The sequence below is a fragment of the Capricornis sumatraensis genome, chromosome 9 (genome assembly GCF_032405125.1).
Source record: "Capricornis sumatraensis isolate serow.1 chromosome 9, serow.2, whole genome shotgun sequence".
In the NCBI taxonomy this organism is placed as follows: domain Eukaryota; kingdom Metazoa; phylum Chordata; class Mammalia; order Artiodactyla; family Bovidae; genus Capricornis; species Capricornis sumatraensis.
Window position 1 is genome coordinate 6,025,973 of NC_091077.1, and position 21,991 is coordinate 6,047,963.

Genomic DNA, 21,991 nt, shown 5'->3' on the forward strand with positions numbered 1-21,991 from the left:
AGCCAGACACTTCTCAAACACCATCTCATGACCTGACTTCCAGATGCGGGTGATGATGCCCATTTTGCAGATGGGAAAACTGAGCTTTGTGCAACAAATGTTTCTTGCTGGGAGGGCCCGGGGCTGGGTTTGAACCCCTGCTTTTCTTGACTTGCTAGCCAAAGGACCTTCCACCAGTGCCTCAAATTCCCTTGCCTCAGTTTCAATTAGCTCCTAGGGTTGATGGAAATATTAATAAGATGAATGGAAGCAAACCACATGTTGGCCGCAGCCAGTGTTTGCTGGATGTTGGCTGGATAAACCGTTCTTTTCAGGGTCTCTGTTTCCCTCTCTGTAAACAGCACCTGATGGAATGTAGACATAGACCAACTATGGGGATGGTTTGCCATGCAAAGAGGGAGGTATTTGTACTGGAGAAGTCCCCAGCTGCAGCGCCCACCTGCTAGGTCCTGTGAGGGAGGCAGCGAGCTCCTGGAAAGTCCCACAGCACCCCCAGGGACAGTGGCAACTGGGGCAAGGGTCAGGCAGTGGCCCTGGAGGTGCTCACTGGGCTCTGGCTTCTGTTTGCTCATGAGCAAGCTGGCACTGGCCCACCTCTCAACAATGGCAGACAGTGCCTGTCAGCATCAGCAATAGACACCCCCCACCACAGACACCTTGGCTGTACCTGGCCAGGGTGCCCAGGGGATCCAGCTCTCCCCTGTCCACTTGGCTTCCCCTGGGCAGGACACTGACTCTCTGCATCTCCAGTTCCCTCTGTCTCGGGAATCCCAGGAATCATCTGACACGGTAGCCATGAGCCAGGCCTGGGCACAGTGACGAGGGCTGAATCAACCAAGGCTAGACAGCCATTTGCCCAAGGTCAGGTTAGCAACACTGGCAGCACAGGAGGGGCATGGAGGCAGGCTGAGCCGGGTTCCCATCCCATCTTGGCCCCTCGAAAGCCAGCGAGTCTGCTTCTCATCTGGAAAATGGGGCTCCCAGGCCCTGCCTCTCAAAGGTGTTCACAGTGAGAGCAACGTTGTTCCTTTCCCAGGACCCCGGGCCCTTCCCTGGTGGGCGGGACACATCCTTGACATCTTGGACGCCACAGAGATGACAGTCAGGACTGATCGGCTTCAAGGCAGCCTCAGTCAGTGTCCCAGAGGCTCAGAGAGGCCAGCCCCCTCCTCTAAAAGCACACGGGAGCAGAGGAAGAACTGAATGTGCCGGCCCCTCCCTTGAAGCAGTTCCCCCTTGGCCCACATTTCTGAGGTCAAGGAGGACAGGATAGAAGAGCGCTGTGTGCCAGATACCCCGAGCCAGACCATGCTGGGGGCTCTGGCCCTGTGCAGGGGCACACTTAAGCCATTTCCAGATGAGGAGGCAGAGGGCCACCTGAGGGGGCAGAGAAGAGACTGGAACGTGGGCCTGGTGGATCTCAGTGAAATGCGGGCTCTTCAGTTGGAGGTGGGGTTCCAGCCGCCTGGGGATGTCCAAACAGGCCCTGACCCACACCCACTGAAGGCACGCTCAGGCAAGGTGGGGAGGACTGATAGGCAGGAGCCACTCTTCTAGAAGAGCGCTGCAGCTGTGGGAAAGCTGGATGGGATTCCAGGGGAGGGGACTAGGGTGGCCAGGGCAGAGGCCTACCCTACAAGCACCCTGGGTATCGGTTCATTTACTCGGGTGTACATCTGAAAACACAGATGGGAAGCTGGCGCAGAGCGGAGAGACAGGAGCCTGCTCATGGGCAGTGGGCCGAAGTGGGGGAGTCAAAGGAGAAAAGCACACAAGTGAGGCGACCTCAGATGCGGGCAGAGGTCAGGGACACAGCCCGTGGTCACGGGGCACCAGGGTAAGGGGGCACTAGGGCATTTCTCTGAGGAGGCAACGTGTGAGCTGGAACTGGGTGCCAGGAAGGAGCCAGCCATGGGGAGGGCTGGGGAAGGATGCTCCATGCAAGGCGTGACATGTGCAAAGGCCCTGAGGTGGGGAGGCTGGAGTGCCCAGAAATGTGGTTAAAGGGGAACACGGGAAAGATGCAGGTGGGCGGGGGTAGGGCCTGGAGGACGGTTTGGTTTCATGTGGAGGGCAATGGGGAGCTACAGGAAGACTGGGAGCAGAGCTGAGGCAGGAGTTACAGGGCTGGCACCTCAGGCTGCCCCGAGATGGACTAGCAGTACCCACTGCCCATGAGACAGATGGAGGAACAGGAGGCTCGCGGGGCCTCCAGGGACACAAGACTGATCCAAGGTCTCACAGTTGGAGCCTGGAGCAGGTACGGATCATCCCACCCACTGGCTGAGTCCCCACTGAGCAAAGACAGACCTAGGGGAGCTGGGCCAGAGGTTCTCATCAGCCCATGGAGCTGGCAGGGCCCTCCCCATCCGGAGGGTAAGTGGGACCCAGATGATGGTCCTCCCACGGGCCAATTTCCACCGGGACCAGGAGCCTCCTGGGAAAGGGCTTGCGCTAACTTCGAGGACTGAATTCAGACCTTTCTCAGCCTAGAGGGGGCAAATGACAAGCAGGGTGGTGGGGACTCAGACGGGTGAAAGGGGCTCCTCCCCTGTGGGCTCGGGTTGTCCGGCATGACGCCAGGAGGCCACCAGGGGGCCTGGGGCGGCCCCGACCTGACTGGAACACGGGGGATGCCCGGAGCTGCCAGGTGACCACACCATGAGCCCGAGGATGAATAAAGAAGAGAGCTGGGGTCTGCCAGGCACCGCGGCCGGGCAACACCTCCAAGACACTTGCAGAGGGTGGGCAATGGGGGCAGCAACAGTGATGCCCACCTTACAGATGGGGAAACGGGTGCTCAGAGAGGGAAGGCCGGCTGCCCCAGCCAGCCAGCTACCGAGGACCTCGAGACAGTCAGGTTGGGGAGAGCGCAGGGTGATTCTCCTGGGGTGACTCGGGCGCTGAAGTGAGATGACTGGGTGTCTCCCATGTACCCAGCTCTGCACCACCACCCTTCGGAGGGGGCTCTAGCCCCTCCCATCTCCCCATTTTATGGAGGAGGAAGTCAAGGCTCAGAGAGGTTGTGTCACTAGCTCAAAGCCACAGAGCAGAGTGGGGGCCAGACACTGAGTGCTCCAGAGCCCCCAGGGCAGTGCACATCCAGGCACAGTGGCGTCGGCACCTGCAGATCCCAAGTCTGACGATGACCCCAGCAGCCCGCCCGTCTCAGAGTGACAGCAAATCATACATCCCAGGCTGTTCTCAAAACCCTTTGCTTTCCTCAGTGAACCCATGACCTCCCCAAACGCGCACCCCTCTCCCCTGTCCTTTGAGGCCACTGGCTGCAGCGTGCCACCCGCCCTCCGCCACCGCCTCATGGTGCTATGGAAGAGACCCCTCCACTGTTCAACCAACAGTCCTTTATTACCAGGCTCCACTGGCTGGCCTGGGACACCTGGAGACCAACGAGCCTTGGTCCCTGTCCTCTGGTCAGCACGGCGAGGCACCGGGGCCCAACTTACAGGTGAGAGACGCAGCAGCAGCGACGAGTGGACCTGCAGGAACAGAAGCAGGATCCCTGCCCTGCTTTGAGATCGGCCAGGATGGTTTCCAGATTTCAGACGGACCTCCAGCCGGAAGCAACGCTGAGGGGGCACTTCTCCTAGCAAAGGGCAGTGGGGTGGGGGTGGGGTGACACAGGGCAGATGAAGCCGACGCTCTCAGCCGGCGACTGAGCGGAAGAGCGCGCAGAGGGGCCAGGACCCAAGGGCCACTTTCTGCCGTGCGGGTGCCTCATTAAGACTCCCTTCCCGCTCCCTGGCCTCTGCCTGGCACCGGTCAGAAAAGTCCTCTTCTGGATGGGGGAGGAAGCTGGGGGCAGAGTGGCAGGACACGGATAGCTGGCCTGCCCCCAGGCCGTTCCTGAGTCACACGACTCGCCCAGAGTCGCAGCGCGCACTGGGCCTGCGGTCACGGCGCCAGGTCGCCCTTCTGGCCAGTCCACAGCTCCCGGAGCTCGACATGGCAGCCCAGGTCCCGCAGGGCGGCCTTGGCCACATCCTCACAGTCGCGGTGGGCGGCTCGGGCTCGCGAGATGAGGGCCTCAGCCCCCAGGTCCAGGATGGGCTGTGAGAAGGCTTCGCTGCGGGCCACCAGGTTCCGGATCAGCATGCAGGCCTGTTTCTGGAAAGGAGAGCAGGTCAGTGGCTGGGAGTCAGGGGGTGGGGCCTGGGGGTGGGGCCCACTCTGACCTTGGGGTCATCATAACACAACAGGACCGCTGGCAACATGCCGCGGGTGCCTACGCTCTGACTCATCAAGTGAGGCCCACGCCTCCACTTCAGCCTCTCGGCACCCTGGCTGGGCTGATTCCCCCAGCTCCCCGGTGAGGAGACTGAAGCTCAGGGTGGCCAAGTGTTGGGCAGGCGGGGCTGACTCCTCAGGCGTGGGACTCAAAGTCTCTGAGCAACGTCCTTGGATGCTGGCAATAGCCTGGCCGGGGGAGGAGGGCAGGGAGACAGAGGGAAGCGCAGGGCTGTGCCCAGGGCCCATCAGTCAGCACACTGTGGGCTCGTTCAGTTAGCATCCGGGCCCGCTGCCTCTGCCGGGCAGCAGTCCTGAGAAGCACCCCAACATGAGAGAGCCGGGGAGAAGCAGGTGAAATGAGGGCCTGCCTGGCCAGGGTGGTTAGGAGTGGGCAAGGTGATGGGCCAGCCGCGGGCACAGGGTCCTAGATGAGGGAGCCAAGGCCCGCCGTGGGACTGAGCCTGGTCATCTCCAGACCAACCAGGAGATCCCTGAGTCAGGATGGTATGAAAGGTGGGAGCGGGAGGAAGGTGGGTTTCTGACAAGGGTGTACAGGGCCCTGTCTATGCTTCAGCCTGACTGACCTCCGAAACAGCAGCCTAAGGTGGAGCCGGGAAGCTTCCATGAATCCCAGCAGAGCCCCATCTGTGGGTCCACCCAACTCCCCCCGCCCGGCCCATATCCCTCTAGAGAGACTGTTAGGAAAAGGCAAGATCAAAGGCAAGAAGAGCAACGGAACAGGAGAAAGGACAACAGCGGGCAGAGTTCAGCACGTTCTGGAGGCTGGGATGGAGATGCAGGACACTGGGGGCTGAGAAGGAAGGAGGCCCTGGAGGCCTGGGTCACGGCGGGGATGGGCCAGGCCAGAGAGGGCCTGCACCCTCCGCTCTGCCCACCCCCAGGACCTGCTGGCTGGCCCTCGCCCCACCTGCCCACCAGGCTCCTGTCCTCCCCGCCTGTCACCCATGCCTACTTGGACGCCAGCCTCCTGAGGGTGGGCCTTCATGGCCTGCAGCGCGGCCTGGGCCCCGCCGCCCTCCATGATGACGCGGCTGTTCGCTGGCTTGCGCAGGGCCAGGACGCACAGGGCTGCACAGCTCTGCTCGCACACCTGCAGGGAGGCCACGGGGACGGCTGAGAGGAGGCAGACGGAACCCCACCCCCGCAACCAGCTCCTCCAGTGACTGCTCTGCGACCCCACTGGGACAGACCACTGTCCACCTACATGTGTACCGACCAGCAGAAACGGGAACGATACCCGGATGCATCAACCAAGCTCTTAGGGGTGACAGTCTCGCCCCACCCTGGCCCTCACTCACCCCGTCTTCAGCCTCTGGCTTCCTGGCCTCACCCTAGGCCTGGCCTGGCTTCCGGAGATGGGAAAGGCCATCATGTGGCTACAGGTACTGATCCGGCATTCCAGCCATCTGGCCCCGCCTGTGTACTCCCCGCCCTGGGGTGGGTACCTGGGCACTGGCCAGGTGCCGGGTCATGGCGGCCACAATGGACGCGGTCCCGCCGGCGCGGACGATGGCGTCTTTCACATCATCGTTGCCTGCGATGGCCCTCAGAGCACTCAGCACCTGCTTCACCAGTTCCTGGAGAGACAGCAGTGCACAGGTTTCCCCCAGCAGCACCCAGGCATCAGCAGCTGGATGGTGGGGGGTGTGGGGCTGTTTCAATGTCTGCTGTCTGAACACACAGGGGACCACTCCGGGGTGTGCAGGCAGCATGGAACAGCAAGCTTATCTATCACTCGCTGTGTAGAGAAGGCAGGGGAGGCTTGGGGAGGTGGGCCCTGTGGTTCTGGCCACCTGCGTCCAGGACAGGCATTTGGATGACTTTGATCACCCCCTCCAGACACACAGAGGGGTGTGTGGCTCAGGTCAGCACCCAGAGCACAGGTGGCCTCGCTCAAGCGCCACACCCTTCAGCTGCCCCCCCCCCACACCCACTCTACTTCTCTCACTCCTGATTGAAAATACAAAGGTGCCAAAGAATGGTGAGAGAGGGTGGGTGGGTCTGTTTTTCCCCTGAGCTTTAGTTCCTTCTCACAGGTCTTGACAAGCAAAAACCGAACTTTGATTCTGGGCTCTGCAGACAAAGCCAGCATGTTCTGATGCAAGCCTGTATGGCTGACCAGGGCTCAGAGGGGCTGAGTTCACTGGGAGACCCAGAGCCTTTCCCAGATATCGAGAAAAACAACAGACTGAAATTCAGGCGAGGGACTTCCCTGGTGGTCCAGTGGTTAAGAATTCACCTGCCAATGCAGGGGGCGCGGGTTCGGTCCCTGGCCTGGGAAGATTTCACGGGCTGAGGAGCAACTAAAGCCGCGCACCACAGCTACTGAGCCGAGTGCCCTAGGGCCTGTGCGCTGCGACGAGGGAAGCCGCTGTAATGCGAAGCCCATGCACTGCAGCTCGAGTAACCCCTGCTCACCGCTGCAACTAGAGGAAGCCTGCACACAGCAACGAAGACACACAGCAGCCAAGAACAAACAAGGCAGACTCAGGCAAAGGGACCTCACACCCTGACACAGCTGTGGACGCCCACCTGGTGGTCACCGCAGTCAGCCAGCAGGGCCACCAGGACGCTGAGGCCCCCGAGGTCGACGACCTCCTGGCAGAACTCGTTGCGGACTGCCAGGCGGGACAGGGTGCTGCAGAGCTCGCTCAGGATGCTGGGATTGTCGGGGAACACTGCAGAGAGGGGAGGGGGAAGCCCGGGGTGAGGAGCGGAGAACCAGCCCTGGCTCTGAGCCGGCACTCCTGCTAGGAATCCCGAATCCCGCTCCACCAGGGCAGCCTGGCTCCTCTGCCTGGCTGGGTGGCTGCCTGGTGGGGTGGACGAATAAGGCAGGGGGAGAGGAAGGACCACTGGGGGCTGCCCAGGCCTGCGGTGCCCCCTGCTGGCTGCTGGGGAAGACACGGGAATGTGCTTTCCCCTCCGCTGTGCCCCAGATAAATTCCAGAACAACTGATGATCTCGACTAAAAAAAGAAAAACCATAATAGTGCTATAATAAACCATCCGAGACTATTTTTATGATCTTGGGTTGGGAATGACCTTTCTAAGTGCAACAGGACACCTAGAAACTGCAGAAGGACATATGGACAGAGTTGGCCCAGGCAAAAATTAGACACAGATGCTGTAGACAGAGTTCAGAGGCACCAGGGAGGATAGGCCTGACTGAGGGCGATGGTGGGCAGGAGGGTTAGGGAGTCGCCGGCGGAGGGCGGGCGGTGGGTGGGCACAAAGAGCCGTAATAACACAGAGCTCAGCGGCAGTCAGTGCATACGGCCCCCTGGCCAGGCCACAGCCCCCAGTGGCTCCATGAACTGTAACTGGGTACGCCGTGGAGATACTCTGGAGATGCGGTGTCATCCATGACCAGCTGACTTTTAAGTGTAGCAGATGACCCTCGATGGTCTGGGTGGGCCTCGTCCAATCAGCCGAGGGCCTTAAGAGGGAAACTGAGGTCTCCCTGAAGAGGAAGAAGCTTGCTAGTAGACTATAGTGTTGGCTCCTGCCCAAGCCTCAGCCTGCTACAGACGTCTGAAAGCACCACAACCACATGAGCCAATTTCTTGCCATAAATTTTCCTGTGTATATATGTATTCATGTATGCCAACACACACACACACGCCCCCTACTGGTTCTGTCTGTCTGGAGCACTCTCTCTGGTCTGTGTGTGTAAGTCGTGTCCAACTCTTTGCGACTCCGTGGACTGGAGCCCACCAGGCTCCTTTGTCTGAGGGATTCTCCAGGCAAGAATACTGGAGTGGGGTGCCATTTCCTTCTCCACTCACTGATATGAACCCCTGTCAATAAACAAGGAAGATGTAATCCACCCCTCAGAAAAGCAGCTCAGCTTTGCAGCCAGTCAGGCCGTGTTTCCCCCTCTCTGGAGGGGCAGAGGGGAGACTGGGGCAGGCCCCACTCCCCCCAGACAGACCAGAGTCGCACACACTGGCTTGGTAACTAAGGCAGAGCCACAGGGCAGGCTGCAAAGGCAAGCTGACTCTCCTGGCACCTTCTGTGCACAGGACCCCAGTCCGGCCTCTTCCAGGGGGTGCAGTGCCTAGGGGCAGGAGTTCTGGTGCCCGAGAGTCCGTGCTGTGGCCTCCTGTGGCTGGCTCACCGGGGTCACCTCGGAGTCAGGCACACGGCCATGCCCGAGAACTGGTGACCAAGTACGAACCAAAGCGCAAGCCTCCCCCTGGGAGCAGCCCCGGTGAGTGCCAGCAACACCTCCCCACCTTTGGGGAGCAGCACCCTCCCTTCCCCTTTGAGGAGCCCTCCCACCCCACTCTCAGTCTGTTGTTGGACAGAGTCAAGCGCTTCCCTAAATGGTTCTAGAGCTGAGCACGGGATGTGGTCCAGGCCAGTGATCGCTGGCTTGGAACTCTCCTGGAGAAACTAGGGGTAAGGACAGCATCCTGCTAGGGCTGTCACGCAGGTGGGACCGAACTGACAGATACGACTAGTGCCTGGAGCCAACCATGCTTGAAGCTGTCCTAAACCCCAACTCTTCACTCTCGCTACATCTGCTCCTACCTTTGGCGGCCTCAATGAGCACCTTTAAGCCTCCATTCTCCTGCACAATCATCTTGGCGTGGTCGTGGGCATGGCCGAAGGGCACACGGATGTCGTCATCAAAGGTCATGACGCGCAGGGCCCCGCAGGCCTCGCGGACCACGTCGGCACAGTGGCTGTGCCGGGCGATGGCACCAGTCAGCAGGGGCAGCACGCCGGCCTTCACCAGGCTCTGCCGGTTCCGCTCGTGCTTCAGGCAGGCATGGCGCACACAGCGGATCCCGGAGCAGGTCACACGGGCCGAGTCAGCATGGTGGGACAGCGTGGCCACGAGCAGCTGCAGGCCCTGGGTGTCCAGGAGGTCGGGCTGGCCATCCGTCAGGGCAGACAGGGCACTGAGGGCCTGGAGGAGGAGGCCCTGGTCGCCCGCCGCGGCCAACTTCCAGGCCTCCAGGAGGATGGAGTAGGCCCCCTTCTCGGCTGCCAGAAAGCGGCAGGCCTTCTCCTGCTTGCACTGCTCGCAAAAGCGGGCAAGGTGTGCAGACACCTCCTGGGGGTGCGAGCGGGCCACAGACTCCTGCAGGTCATCCAGGGCCTAGGGGACGGGGGAGAAACGTCAGGGCCAGCTCAGTCCGAGGAAGGTCACAGTGACCGTGCTGGGCCCTGGTGGGATCCCTCTGCCTGGGATCTGGGCCTCAGTGGAAGTCCTGTGGGGGCAGTTCCAGCTGGGGCCGCTTCCACACCTGTGCTTTTAGGAGCATTGACTGGGCTTGAGAGGCCACAGAGAGCGAGCGAGCGAGACAGACGCCTTGCTATCTCAGTGTCCCTGACAAGGAGCCACACACACAGAAGTACAGACATGAAACATTCTAGCTCTGGGCGCCAGTGCAGGAAGTCCCCAAGTGAGACCATCCAGCAGGACCATCCAGCTGAGGTTAGTCAACCCAGCAAAATCACCACAAACAATAAAATGGCTATTGTTTGGGGCTGTTAGGCAGCCATAACTAGCTGACACACCCACCAACGGCCAGCTCCCTAAGGAAGGTGAAAGCCACCTCCACCGGTTCTGCCCGTATCATATGCCTCCTGCTTGTCTCTCTCCTTCACTCTGCAAGTATTTACTGAGCAACTACCCAGTGAAACCAGACGGTAAACATGGTTGGTTTACCATGCACAACTCTAAGCCCTTGGGGGGAAAAATCATAATGAGAGACAACAGTCTGAATGGGACAGACAAGTCCACTCAGTGCCCTGACTGTGGCCCTGCCTCAGCTTGAGCCCACGATGAACCCGTGCACTCGGAGCTTAGGGCATTCTTTGCATCCAGCCCTAAGGAGAGTGGGTCTACAGATACCATCAGCCCTGCCATGATAGTCAACGATGCCTGTCAGCCAGTCCTTGCTGAGCTCAAATCTGTGGACTTAACTAAGCATATGTTATGATGAAACTGAATAATAAGAAATTAGTTAAAACCAGGATGTGTGACTTGAATAAACATTTCTTCAAAGATACACATATAAATGGCCAATAAGCACATGAAAAGGTGCTCAACATCACTAATCGCTGCTGCTGCTGCGTCACTTCAGTCGTGTCCGACTCTCTGCGACCCCATAGACGGTAGCCCATCAGGCTCCCCGGTCCCTGGGATTCTCCAGGCAAGAACACTGGAGTGGGTTGCCATTTCCTTCTCCAATGCATGAAAGTGACAAGTAAAAGTGAAGTCGCTCAGTCGTGTCCGACCCTCAGCGACCCCATGGACTGCAGCCTTCCAGGCTCCTTCGTCCATGGGATTTTCCAGGCAAGAGTACTGGAGTGGGGTGCCATTGCCTTCTCCGCCCACTAATCACTAGGGAAATGCAAATCAAAACCACCGTGAGACACCATCACACCCATGAAGGTGGCTATTGCTACAACAAAGAAACAGAAAATAGCAAGAGTTAGCAAGGATGTGGCAAAAACTGGAACCCTGTGTACTGTTCGTGGGAATATAAGATGGTGCAGCTGCTGTGGAAAGCAAGTTCAGTGGTTCCTCAAAAAATTAAACCAAGCGATCCAGCAATTCTAGATACACACCCCAAAGAACTGAAAACAGAAGCTCAAAAATATGTTGGCACACCCTTTTTCACAGCAGCATTGTTTACAACAGCCAAAAGGCAGAAGCAACCCAAATGCCCATCAGTGAGTGAATAAACAAATGTGGTGTTTCCATAAATGGAATATTATTCAGCCACAAAAAGGAAAGAAATTCTGACAAGTAGTACAACACAGATGTACCTTGAGGACATCAAGCTAGGTGAAATAAACCAGTCACAAAAGGACGAATACTGTATAATTTCCCTTAGGTTCACATCCAGGGCTGCCTCCTCCAACTTCTCTTTCTACTACTACTTTCTTTTGCAGCTAGGTGAGTCACTTTTTCCTCTTTGGATCTCAATTTTCCCATCTGTTAAATGGGGTTGATAACCCCACCCTTGCAGGTATCTTTGGGCTAATAACTGAGACGACACAAAGCAAGTGCCTAGTATAGAACTGAATTCACAGATGGTTCTCAATAAACACTGGAACTTTCTGCTGTTTTACCAACAGCTTACCAGTTTGATGGATGACCTTAAGGAAAAGGCTGAACCTTTGTGAGCTGTATTTCCCTTGTTTGGGTCACGGTAGAGTGAGGGCAGGCTCTGGGTCTCTCTGTTCACCCATCAGAAAGCCAGGGATGACGTTCTTACCTCTCACAGGCCAGTTTAAGTGTGGTGAGGAGGGGCTGTAATGTGTCAGTAAACAGTGGATGCTTAATAAGTGACAGCCTATGATTACACTCTCTTTTCTTGGGATTCTTGCCCATTTTACTGAGCAAATTCAGAGCTTGGGAGGCCGAGAGAGGTTCCTCCAGGGGGCCCTCCACCCCAAGGCTCCCAACACCAGGACAAACATGAACACTGTCCACCCCTTAGGCCTAGAGGGCTATCCCTTCCCTGTCTACTATGTCAGCTCTAATCCCACAGTGTCACACGTGGGTGGGTGGGCAGAGCACGGGGGCCCCCATGAGGTCCTCAGACATTGACTCAGGAACCCCAGCTGCACACTCAGGCCTGCCTGTGCTTGCTGGGCTGGCTTGGACCTTCTGAGTCTGTGCCTGCCATCTGGAAACACGGAAAAAGGTGCTCCCAACAGAGTAATGAGGTGACGCAGGATCATACACGTGAGGCTCACATAGGCTGCCCTCTCCTACCTGTAGGATGTCATGTATGGGATCCTGGGGCCCATCCGCAGAGACTTTTGGGGTCATCTTTACAATGTTGCTCAGATCAACCCCTGTGGGAAGGTGGGGAAATCAGGAAACAAGAGACAGTCGTCAACCCCGCGGGCCTGCAGCAGTCACACCTGGTGTCCCGTCAGCTGGGACCACCCTACTCTGGAGGCCTGGGATCTGCCCAGCTCTCCACCCCACCCCTCCCTGCCTGGGCAGGGCCCAGCAGCCATGCCTGCGTGGGGTGTGGGGTCTCTGCACCTTGGCCCTGCCCAGCCAGCGGGGGCAGAGGAGCAGGGAGGACGCACACCAGTGCTGCGGTGAGGGAGGCACTCTGCCTGGAGGGCTCAGAGGGGAGTGCCGCCTGCGGTCCCCTCCCTGGCTGCATCCCACCCTTGCTGGCAGACCCAGAAGAGGCCCCCACTGTGCAGAACACGTCCAGGTGCCCCTCCCGTCCCTGTCCAATGTTTAGTCCCTACTCTGTGCCCGGGATGCCAGCTCCTGACCTGGAAGGCTGGATCCCTGGACTTCCTTGCCATCTGGCGTCTGACTGGGTTGGCCAATGGGAAGCCGGATCTGAGAGCAGAGGCAGGAGGAGTGGGAGGATAGGGTGTTCATTCCCAGGTTCCTGCCTCTGCCTCTGTCAGGTGACCCCCGTTCCTTGCATGGCCTGTCGTGGGAAGGGGGAGGTCCTGCTGTGGGCAGCACGGTCTCCCAACCCTGCCCACGTGACTGCGAACAGCTCCCTCCTAACCATTCGCCTCCACGGTCTGGCTAAGGCATGCTGCCTGTTTTCAGAGGCTGGTGACCAATACCCCTTCTGCCTCCATGAACTCACACTAGGGTGCAGGGGGGGCAGGGTGGCAGGTGGCCGTTTCTTCAGAGGGAAGTCAAGAAAAATCTCTTCAAGGAAGCGACCATTGAAATGAGACCCACTTGGAGAGACCCAGCCCTGTAGATGTCAGGGTGCGGTCCAGGCGAGTAGAGGATAGGCATCAGCGAGGTGGGAGGGGGTGGCCAGCCTGCCCGGGGCACAGTGTAGAGAGAGGACACTGCCCAGGGCAGTCATGCCAGCAAGGATGTGCTCGTGGCAGGACACGGCTCTTTTACACATGAGGCGCCATGGATGGGACTTCCCTGGTGGTCCAGCAGTTAAGACCCCATGCTTTAGACGCAGGGAGCGTGGGTTTGATCCCTGGTCAGGCAACTTGGATCCCATGTGCCAGGTGGTGTGGCAACAAGAAGAACAAAAAGAGCTGAGGACTGAAGGCGACTCTGAGGCGAAGAGCCAGCCCGGCGCCGAGGCCCAGTCGCACCGCCCTACCTTGCGATTCAAACTGCTCCACGGCCTCTCTCACCGCCTCCTCCGGCCCCATCTCAAACTCCTGGATGTTCTCGCGAACAGCTGCGTCAAAGGTCTCCTGGGTGATGCGCTTGGAAGCCATCTTTATCTCCTCCACGTGGGGCCAAGGACACCCAATAGCTGCTCTCAAGCTGAAAAGGTAGAAGTTAGACTTGTTGCGGGTCAGAGGGCAACGGAGAACCTGGCCACCATCTAGAGAGCACCTTCCAAGAGGCCAGAGCCTGTAACTGTCCTGGAAAAATTCTAACAGCCTGAGTCACAGCAAAGGGTGATATCCCAACAGCCACAGAACGCCTCAAAGTACACAAGAAGGCAGGTAGCTTAGTGTATTTTGCCTGAATGGGGCATGTTAATATAACGCATGCCTTAATGGTAAAAAGTTGCTGTTGTTGTTTAGTTGCTAAGTTGTGTCTGACCCTTTCCAACCCTATGGACTGTAGCCTGCCAGGCTCCTCTGTGCATGGAATTCTCCTGGCAAGAATACTGGAGTGAGTTGCCATTTCCTTCTCCAGGGGATCTCTTGGGCCCAGGGATCGAATCCCCATCTCCTGCATTAGCAGGTTGATTGTTTTACTGCTGAGCCACCAGGGAAGCTCCAGTAGTGAAAAGCAGCAGTAGTCAAATAGAGGTAAAACAGTATCTTAATAATATATGTCGTGGAATTTCCCTGGTGGTCCAGTGGCCAGGACTCTGCACTCTCAGCGCAGGGCGCCTGGTTTTGATCCCTGATCAGGAAACTAGATCCTACATGGTGCAACTAAGAGTTTGCATGCCACCACTAAAAAGCCCACTTGCCACAATGAAGATCAAAGGTTCCTCCACAGCTGAGACCCAGAGCAGCCAAATACATAAATAGTTAAAAAGTGATAATATGGTACACGTTATGCGATTATAATAACATTATAATATAAAGTTATACTACTCTATCGGAGAAGGAAATGGCAACCCACTCCAGTGTTCTTGCCTGGAGAATCCCAGGGACGGGAGAGCCTGGTGGGCTGCGGTCTATGGGGTCGCACAGAGTCAGACACGACTGAAGCGACTTCACAGCAGCAGCAGCAGTGTACTACTCTATTATACAGTTATGTACTTTATATATAATTATATAATGAAATAATGTTATCATAGCATACCATGGCACTAATAAAATATAAATGAAATTAATAATGATGTTAATTAAAATTAATATTAAATCACACCTATGATTACTTTTTAGACTTTTACTTTTTATCATTTATTTTTTATTACTAATAATAAGTAAATTAGAAGCTAATAGAAATAGTTACCTGTAAGAGGAGGTAGAGAAAAGGGTGGTGAGAGCAGGAATAGAAGCTGGATTATTCTCTCTTAATGTACCTTGCTTTAGAGGGTTGAATTTGGAACTCAGGTAAATGATTTATGTGATTAAGAAAAGCAATATACCAAAATAAAAATAAAAGCAATGCCTAAAAATTAACAGCAAAATGAAACCCATGAACCTAACAGTATGTTTATGTGAATGAGATCATTTCAGGCAATTTTAAAACACAGTGATATGACTGCATATTCTGACTGGGATCTACCCTAAAGATGAAAGTGAGTCGCTCAGTCACGTCTGACTCTTTGCAACCCCATGGACCTGTGGAATGCTCTAGGCCAGAATACTGGAGTGGGTAGCCTTTCCCTTCTGCAGGGGATCTTTCCCAACCCAGGGATCGAACCTAGGTCTCCCACACTGCAGGCAGATTCTTTTACCAGCTGACCCACAAGGGAAGCCCAAGAATACTAGAATGGGTAGCCTATCCCTTCGCTAGCAGATCTTCCCAACTCAAAAGACAGAACTGCAAAACAAAATCTTCAACAGTTTTCAGTAATCATGTTATTGGAAACCTCATTAGTAATATCGTTTGGAAATGATTACAGATATAGTCAATAAGTAATGATGTTTATATCATGAATAATCAGCATAAAAGAGAATAAGATTTTAACAAAATCGGAGAAGTGAAAACTCAGAACTCCTAAATTTGAATTGGAAATATAATATGAACTCATTTTCTCTTGAGCAAATAAAGAACCAATTTTCTATTGATATGAACTGAAAATGCCTGGAGAAAGTAATGCTACCACGTAGCAGTGAGCACCCTGAACACCAACTGTGGTCTCTACCATTTCCCACCAAAGAAACCAAGGCTCTTGGAGTTAGCGTGGATTCCAGTTTCAGGCAGGAAACAGGCCAGAGGAACCAGGAACATCAAGGGAGACCAGAGAGCAAAGAAGCACCTGGAGACCAGTGGGGTCACGCCAAAGGGCTCAGGAGCCAGCCCTCTGGGGCACCTGCTAGCTAAAGATGGGACAAGTGAGCATTAAAAAAAAAAACAAGAAACTTCTGAGCCCACAAGCCACAACGAAGATCCCGTGTGCTGCAATCAAGGGCCCAGGCACCCAAATAAACAAACAAGCATTAAAAAAAAAAATTTGTTTAAGGACATTCTCTTATATATTCACAGCGAAACTGAAATTTAACGCAAGGGATTTCACACTGACAACGATGCTATTTTCTAACATACAGTACACGATGGGCTTTCTTGATTACTGTCATATCGTCTTCTGGAACAATTTTTTTTTTTTTTTTCTGGTCCTGGGTCCATTCCAGAATCATGTGGAAAGCACAGAAACTGTGTTAGGGAGATGGGGGCAAAGATGGCAGTAGGCCAATGGCACAGGCGTGTGCAAATGTGTGTCGTGGGGGGACAAGCCACCCAAGCCCTCGCTTGTCTCTGTGCAGGCAGCACAGGGTGTGACTGTTCCACCTGTGTGTGTGCAGAAGCTCAGGGTCACGTGGGGGAGGACAGGCTCCAGGGCAAGCTGGAGCAGTGGGGCTGTTGGTCAGTTCTCACGTGTGACACAGGGACAAGGAATCTGCCTCACAGAATGAGGGGAAAATCCAACCCACCAATTTCAACAAAGCACCGAGCTCAACAAACATCAGTTGTTCTTTTCCTCTTTTGCTTAAGAGGTGCTTCGGCCAGTTCCTTAGTGGGCAGGGGATTTTAGGGACTTAAACACCTTGTCTCTCTCCCTTGCAGATCTCCCCCTCTTTATTTCCCAGAACAGGGAGCCTGTTCAACGGTTGCTAAGGATTTCCAAATCAAAGCGGGAAGAAAAGAATAAGGATCTTCTGTTTCAAGATAAAGAGTTTCTCCAACTTGACGGTCTGTGTGCTGCACTGAAAGATCTTCACAGAGTGAAGATCTTGGTGCTGCAGCTAAGACCCGATGCAGCCAAATAAATAATTTTTTTTTTTTTTAAGATACAAGAACTTCTCAGTGGGGAGCCTGCTCTGGTGAGGGTAAAGGGTCCTGGCCAGCTCTGGGGCTGGGTGCTACTGGGGGGACTCTGCTTCTGGCTCTGCCACCACATGTTGCTTCCACCACCCTGGCCATGCTTCAGACCCAAGTGGGCCAATGACAAGAGGCCACTGGGTCACAGAAGAAGTCATAAAGGGGAATGTCATTGTGTCTACTTTAAGGGTGACGAATCTGAAGCTCAGAGATGCAGCAAGAAACCTGGCCAAGACCCTTTTCTGTCTCATTAACACTTTCCCTCCACCTAGCTCCTCTGTGGAGCTTCCACCTGCTTGTCCAGGGTGCCTCCTCACAGGAGCCTTCCCTGGCTACTCAGACAGAGCCTGTGTACCCATGGCTCTTCCCAACTCAGGAACCTCTCTCTGCCCAGCCTTGAGATCTCTGGGCTAGGGAGGTCAGTGTCCGGCTCTGGAACCACCACTTACGAGTCCTTCGAGGTCCCCTGGGTCCAGCACAGCCTGTGTGTGGGGCTGGGGGCTGCGAGGAAAGTACAGGGCTGGAGCTCATGAGAAAGATGGTACCTGGGAATGGTCCTCTGGGAGTTGCCTGGGGAACAGCGCAGGCCGGGAGAGGAGAGAAACAGCATTACCAGCCTTCACGCTGCGTCCAAGGCAGGCTGGGCCCCAGTATTCATTGCAGCACTATTTACAACAACCAGGACCTAGAAGCAACCTAGATGTCCATCAGCAGTTGAATGGATAAGAAAGTTGTGGCACGTAGACACGATAGAAGATTACTCAGCTATAAAAAGGAAAGCATTTGAGCCAGTCCTAATGAAGTGGATGGATCTGGAGCCTATTATACAGAGTGAAGTGAGAAAAAGAAAGACAAATACTGTATATTAACACATATATATGGAATTTAGAAAGACGGTAATGACAATCCTACATGCAGGGAAGCAAAGGAGACACAGATGTAAAGAACAGACTTTTGGACGCTGTGGGAGAAGGTGAGAGTGGGATGATTTGAGAGAACAGCATTGAAACACGTATATTACCATATGTAAAACAGATGACCAGTGCAAGTTTGATGCACGAAGCAGGGCACCCAAAGTCAGTGCTCTGGGACAACCCAGAGGGATGGGGTGGGGAGGGAGGCGGGGTTCAGGATGGGGGGACACATGTATACCTGTGGCTGATTCATGTTGATGATGTATGGCAAAAACCATCACAATATTGTAAAGTAATTAGCCTCCAATTAAAATAAATAATTTTTTTTTTAAGGCATGCTAAGCTGGCGTGCTGCAATTTATGGGGTCGCAAAGAGTCGGACACAACTGAGCGACTGGACTGAACTGAACTGAAGGAGAAGGGAGTTACCAAGGCTCCCAACTAACAGCCCGCTTCCCTCTCTAAGCCACTGTCCTGCTTATCAAGAAAACAGTGCCCTGACAAACCAGGGGCCCTGAATGATTAGTCCACCCCCGCCTGCCACACCCACCTTGGTTCAGGTGGCATCACCTGCTTCCTTCCAGCCGTACCCAGTGCTCTGTTCTCCAGGAGGCAGCCAGAGGGTGAATGGAAAGCAGAGACCCATCTCACTTACTTATTTAAAACCCTCAAGTGGCTTCCCAGCCTTCTCCGAACAAAATCCAGTCTCCTTGCCAACACTTGCCTTACCTAGACCTTCTCACCTGTGCTTTCCTGCTTCTTTCTCATTCGTCCCAGCTACCCGAGGGACATCCTTCATAAAGCAGCCCCCGCTCTCCTACTCTCTCTTATTATTTTAACATATCTCAACATGGAGTGAAATGTTTCTTCTATTTATTTGCTTTTACTGCCCGAGCCTCCTCCCCCATGAAATTTAATCTGCATGAGAGCTGGGGCTCGGTTTATTAAGTACCCCCCACTACCTAGGATGCGGCCAGGCATGCAGCAGGCACTCAGTACATAGTGAAAAACGAATAAATGAAAAGAAAACGACAGACAGAAGTGTGGGCAATTTTGTCCACGGACGGCTTCCGTAAGTCTATCATTTACCCAAAGCCAAGTCCTCGAGGGGCGCGCCCCCGTCACTAATCCGAGCCCGCGGCGTCCGCTCCCGGCTCCTCGCGCGAGGGGGCTCGGCGGCCGCCGCCTCTCACCCCGGGTCTTCGGGGCCACGTGGGGAAAGGGTGCGGTTCGCGGCGGTCTCGGGCTGCACCGCCCCTGGTCCCTTTCGGCCGCCGTACGTGCGCAGGCGCTCTGGCGAGGCCGCGCCTCGGCCTCCGTCAGCCCTGTGAACCGCTCCCGGGGTGACCAAGAGTGACCGCCAGTACAGGTAAAGCTGAGAGAGCCAACAGCTTGCGGCGACGGCGTCTCTGTCGCCTTTTTCGGGTCGCCTCCCGTCGCCGCCGGTCCAGGGAGAGGAATTTTTTGCCTCGAGAGTGTCCGCCCTGAAGGTTGGGCAGTGCGCCTGCGCGAGAGGCTGTGGCGGCGGCCGCCTGCGCCTGTGCCCCGAGGCCCGGCCGCGGCCTGCGCCTGCGCGGCGCGGCGCTGCGGAGACCGTTGCCTTATTTGCATGTCCCCGCCTCGCGCGGTGGCGGCGGCGGCTGAGGAGCCTGAGGCGGTGGCGGGGGCGGCTCCGCGCGCGGTGGGCTGGGGGTGAGGCCCGGGCCCAGGCGTTGTCGGCGGGTGGGCCCGGGGGTGGGGGGTTTGGGCTCGATCCCGGGAACCCCGGGTCCCCACGATGGCGCAGCGGGCTCGGCCCTTGGACTGCGCGGCGGACGCATCGCGGCCGGGTCGGCCCGGGGGGCGATCTGCGGCCTTCGAGGCCCGACGCCCCCTCTTCTTCGACCTTAAAGGCCGAGAGGAGGCGGGCCGCGCCTGAATGGGTTCATTCGTTCGTTCATTCATTCAGCCTGAGCTGGGAGCGGCCCCTCTGGTGGGGTGATAACGGCGGCGGGGCGCCGACTCCGCCTCTTTAGACTATTTTTTTAACTGGTTCGGTCCCCGCAGCAACCCCTACCAAGAGCTGCCGGTTTAGATGGGGAAGCGGAGGCACGGAGAGGTTAGATCACTTGAATTGATCCTGGCCACCTGGCTGGGACACCCTGCCCTTGTATAGCAGAGAACAAGGGGGCCAGGGAAAAGGCCTGAAGGATAGGGAAAGGGGGTAACGGTTATAAGAAATGACTGTCGGGCAGGGGCAGGCTTGGGTTTTGAGGCTGGAGGTTTCTAGATGGAAGGAATATCTTGCTGGGTAAGGACACCACCTCTGGATTTCTCAATATTGCTTCTCAGCCTTTCTCTAATCAGTCTTCAGGGCTTTGTCCCCACAACCAGTGCCCTGTTTGCCAGCTTCCAGCCCAGGCTGGTTGACCTTGGATGGGTCACGTAGCCTGAACCTCCCTGTTGCACTTTTGTGTCCTTTCATTCATAATAGGCCCCACTTGTTTATTGGGTTGTTGCAAGAAGTGTTGTGGGAGTCCCTCCCCTTCAACAGGAGCTGACACAGAGTCAGCTCTGTCAGAACGTCATTGGCACTAGTCAGGGATTCCCCCCTCACTTGCTGGGACGCTTCTGTCAGGGGAAGTTAGCTCTCAGAGGCTCTTCGCCATGTCTGTGAAATAGGAAAAGAGAAATGGGGAAAATCGTGTCTTTCCTAAACATTATTTGTAAAGGTTTATGCTCCTGTTACCTGTGTTGCTTCATACAGGCTTTTAGCAGCCCCAGGAGACAGAGTCACTTTTATAGCACTTCTTTTAAGGAATTCTGAGAAAATGGCCTCAGAGAAGCAAAATAGATTGTCCAGGATCAACAGCATTGTCTTACTTCTTTACCCAACACACACCTGTGAGGTTATGTGGGCAGAGCTCCCCTTAAACCAGCCTTCTTCTGAAGTGCCATACCAGATTATGGATTACTGCTTGGTTACTCTGAGGATTAAGTGGAATAGATCAGGCTTTGTGAGCATTAGTTGTCATTCTTAGTGTCTTTTCCCCCCCTTTTCTCATTACAGGTCAGAGAAACATGGCAGCAAGGAGAATTGCACAGGAGACTTTTGATGCTGTATTGCAGGAAAAAGCTAACCGATATATGGACCCCAGTGGTGAGGCTGTAGGTGAAACTCTTCAGTTTAAAGCTCAAGGTAAATTAAAGTGTGTGGTTTTGGGGGGAGTGAGGCAGGTGGATGGAGCGTGTATTTAGAATTGGGGCCCAACCTGCAACTCCTTAGATTCTACCTTCTTAAGTGGAGATAAAATTTTCTCTTGGTCCACCTATTAAATCATTATGTAGAAGGATGTACTGTCATTATCCAGAGCTTCTCCCCAGGCATCCTGCCCCACCTAAAGAAGGGTTCTTAAATAAATTGCCTGACTCTTTGCCCAGTATCACTACCCAGGTTTGAGCTCTTATCAGGTCTTACCTGGATCATTGCAGTAATCTCCTCCTGAAATGTCTTTCAGTTTCTGGCTTCATTCCCTCAAATCTTCTCTCCCCACAGATCTGTTAATGCTAACTGTGCAGGACCAAGGCCAAGCTTAGGCTTTTGGGGCTCCCTATTTTGGTTTTACATCCTCAGACAAGTGCAGGAGCAGCCAAGTAACTGGTATGCAAGACAGGAGGGCCTTGGAGCCTCGTGGAGCTGCTGAATGTAGGCCCTGCCTGGAAACATTCCTTTTGCATCATGTTTTGAAGCATCATGTCAGCAGAATAAAAAATGGTCCTAGTGTAAATGGCAGGACAACTTGGAGGTCCCACCCCACAGTGCATGAGGCTCCTAGCTCTCATCCTCTGCCTTAGGATCACTGATACGGTGTGCCTGTTTGTGTTGTGCATCCCTCCTCTCAGCTCTGTGCGGTTAACTCCCTCAGTCAGTAAGACCTGGTCCACAGATGTCTTCCCGCAGGAGGCCCTAGTAGGCCCTAGTAGGAGATTGATCTTACACTGTGTACTTGACCCCCTGCCATGGGCTGGCCTCCTCCAGGCCTCCTTTGGGCCTGTACTGTTTGCTGCTGCACCAGCCCTTGACCCAGCCTTGGTGTAGACAAGGCTTCCTGGGTGTTGGCTGGATGAGTCTAAGTGCTTGGGGTGGGGATAACTTATTGTGTGCTTTGGACCCAGAGAAACTGAGGCTTAGAAACTGTCTCCAAAGTCTGAGTTTTCAAAAATTGTATAAGCAGCAGACAAAACCTTTCCTGTTACAAAAGATTGGAAGGATTAAGTAGTGAAGAACAGAATGTCGCGGCTTCCCTGGCCATCCAGTGGTAAGACTCCACACTCCTAAGGCAGGGTTTGATCCCTGGTTGGGGAACTGAGATCCCACATGCCAC

The 21,991-nt window shown here is 55.2% G+C and overlaps 2 protein-coding genes across 4 annotated transcripts in view; one reads left to right on the forward strand and one right to left on the reverse strand.

Moving 5' to 3' along the window:
- Positions 1-3,446: 3,446 nt before the first annotated feature.
- Positions 3,447-18,823, reverse strand: ARMC6 (armadillo repeat containing 6). The gene is made up of 8 exons (XM_068980610.1): positions 18,717-18,823; positions 13,355-13,524; positions 12,013-12,095; positions 8,805-9,378; positions 6,802-6,947; positions 5,715-5,846; positions 5,222-5,359; positions 3,447-4,125 (listed from the first exon to the last, which is right to left on the reverse strand). Exons 2-8 carry the CDS (start codon positions 13,473-13,475, stop codon positions 3,913-3,915), a joined length of 1,407 nt encoding a protein of 468 aa, XP_068836711.1. The 5' UTR covers positions 13,476-13,524; positions 18,717-18,823; the 3' UTR covers positions 3,447-3,912.
- A 143-nt stretch (positions 18,824-18,966) lies between these two features.
- Positions 18,967-21,991, forward strand: part of SUGP2 (SURP and G-patch domain containing 2) — a 28,612-nt gene continuing 25,587 nt past the window's right edge. The window contains exons 1-2 of one of the 3 annotated variants that reach the window (XM_068979670.1): positions 18,967-18,996; positions 20,677-20,805. In XM_068979670.1, coding sequence (XP_068835771.1) covers positions 20,688-20,805 — 118 coding nt within the window. In that variant the 5' untranslated portion in view covers positions 18,967-18,996; positions 20,677-20,687. Of the gene's footprint in view, positions 18,997-19,273; positions 19,320-20,676; positions 20,806-21,991 lie in introns of those variants that run through there. The other 2 variants (XM_068979671.1, XM_068979669.1) reach the window with 2 other exon arrangements.

What these genes read in the sequence shown, in the direction of transcription:
- ARMC6 (XM_068980610.1), bottom strand. Translation starts at nt 13,475, where the DNA reads ATGGCTTCCAAGCGCATCACCCAGGAGACCTTTGACGCAGCTGTTCGC. An exon ending in CTGACTGCGGTGACCACCAG is followed by an intron (nt 5,847 to 6,801) that starts GTGGGCGTCCAC and finishes CTGTCTCTCCAG; the next exon opens with GAACTGGTGAAGCAGGTGCT. An exon ending in GGCACCTGGCCAGTGCCCAG is followed by an intron (nt 5,360 to 5,714) that starts GTACCCACCCCA and finishes GCCTCCCTGCAG; the next exon opens with GTGTGCGAGCAGAGCTGTGC.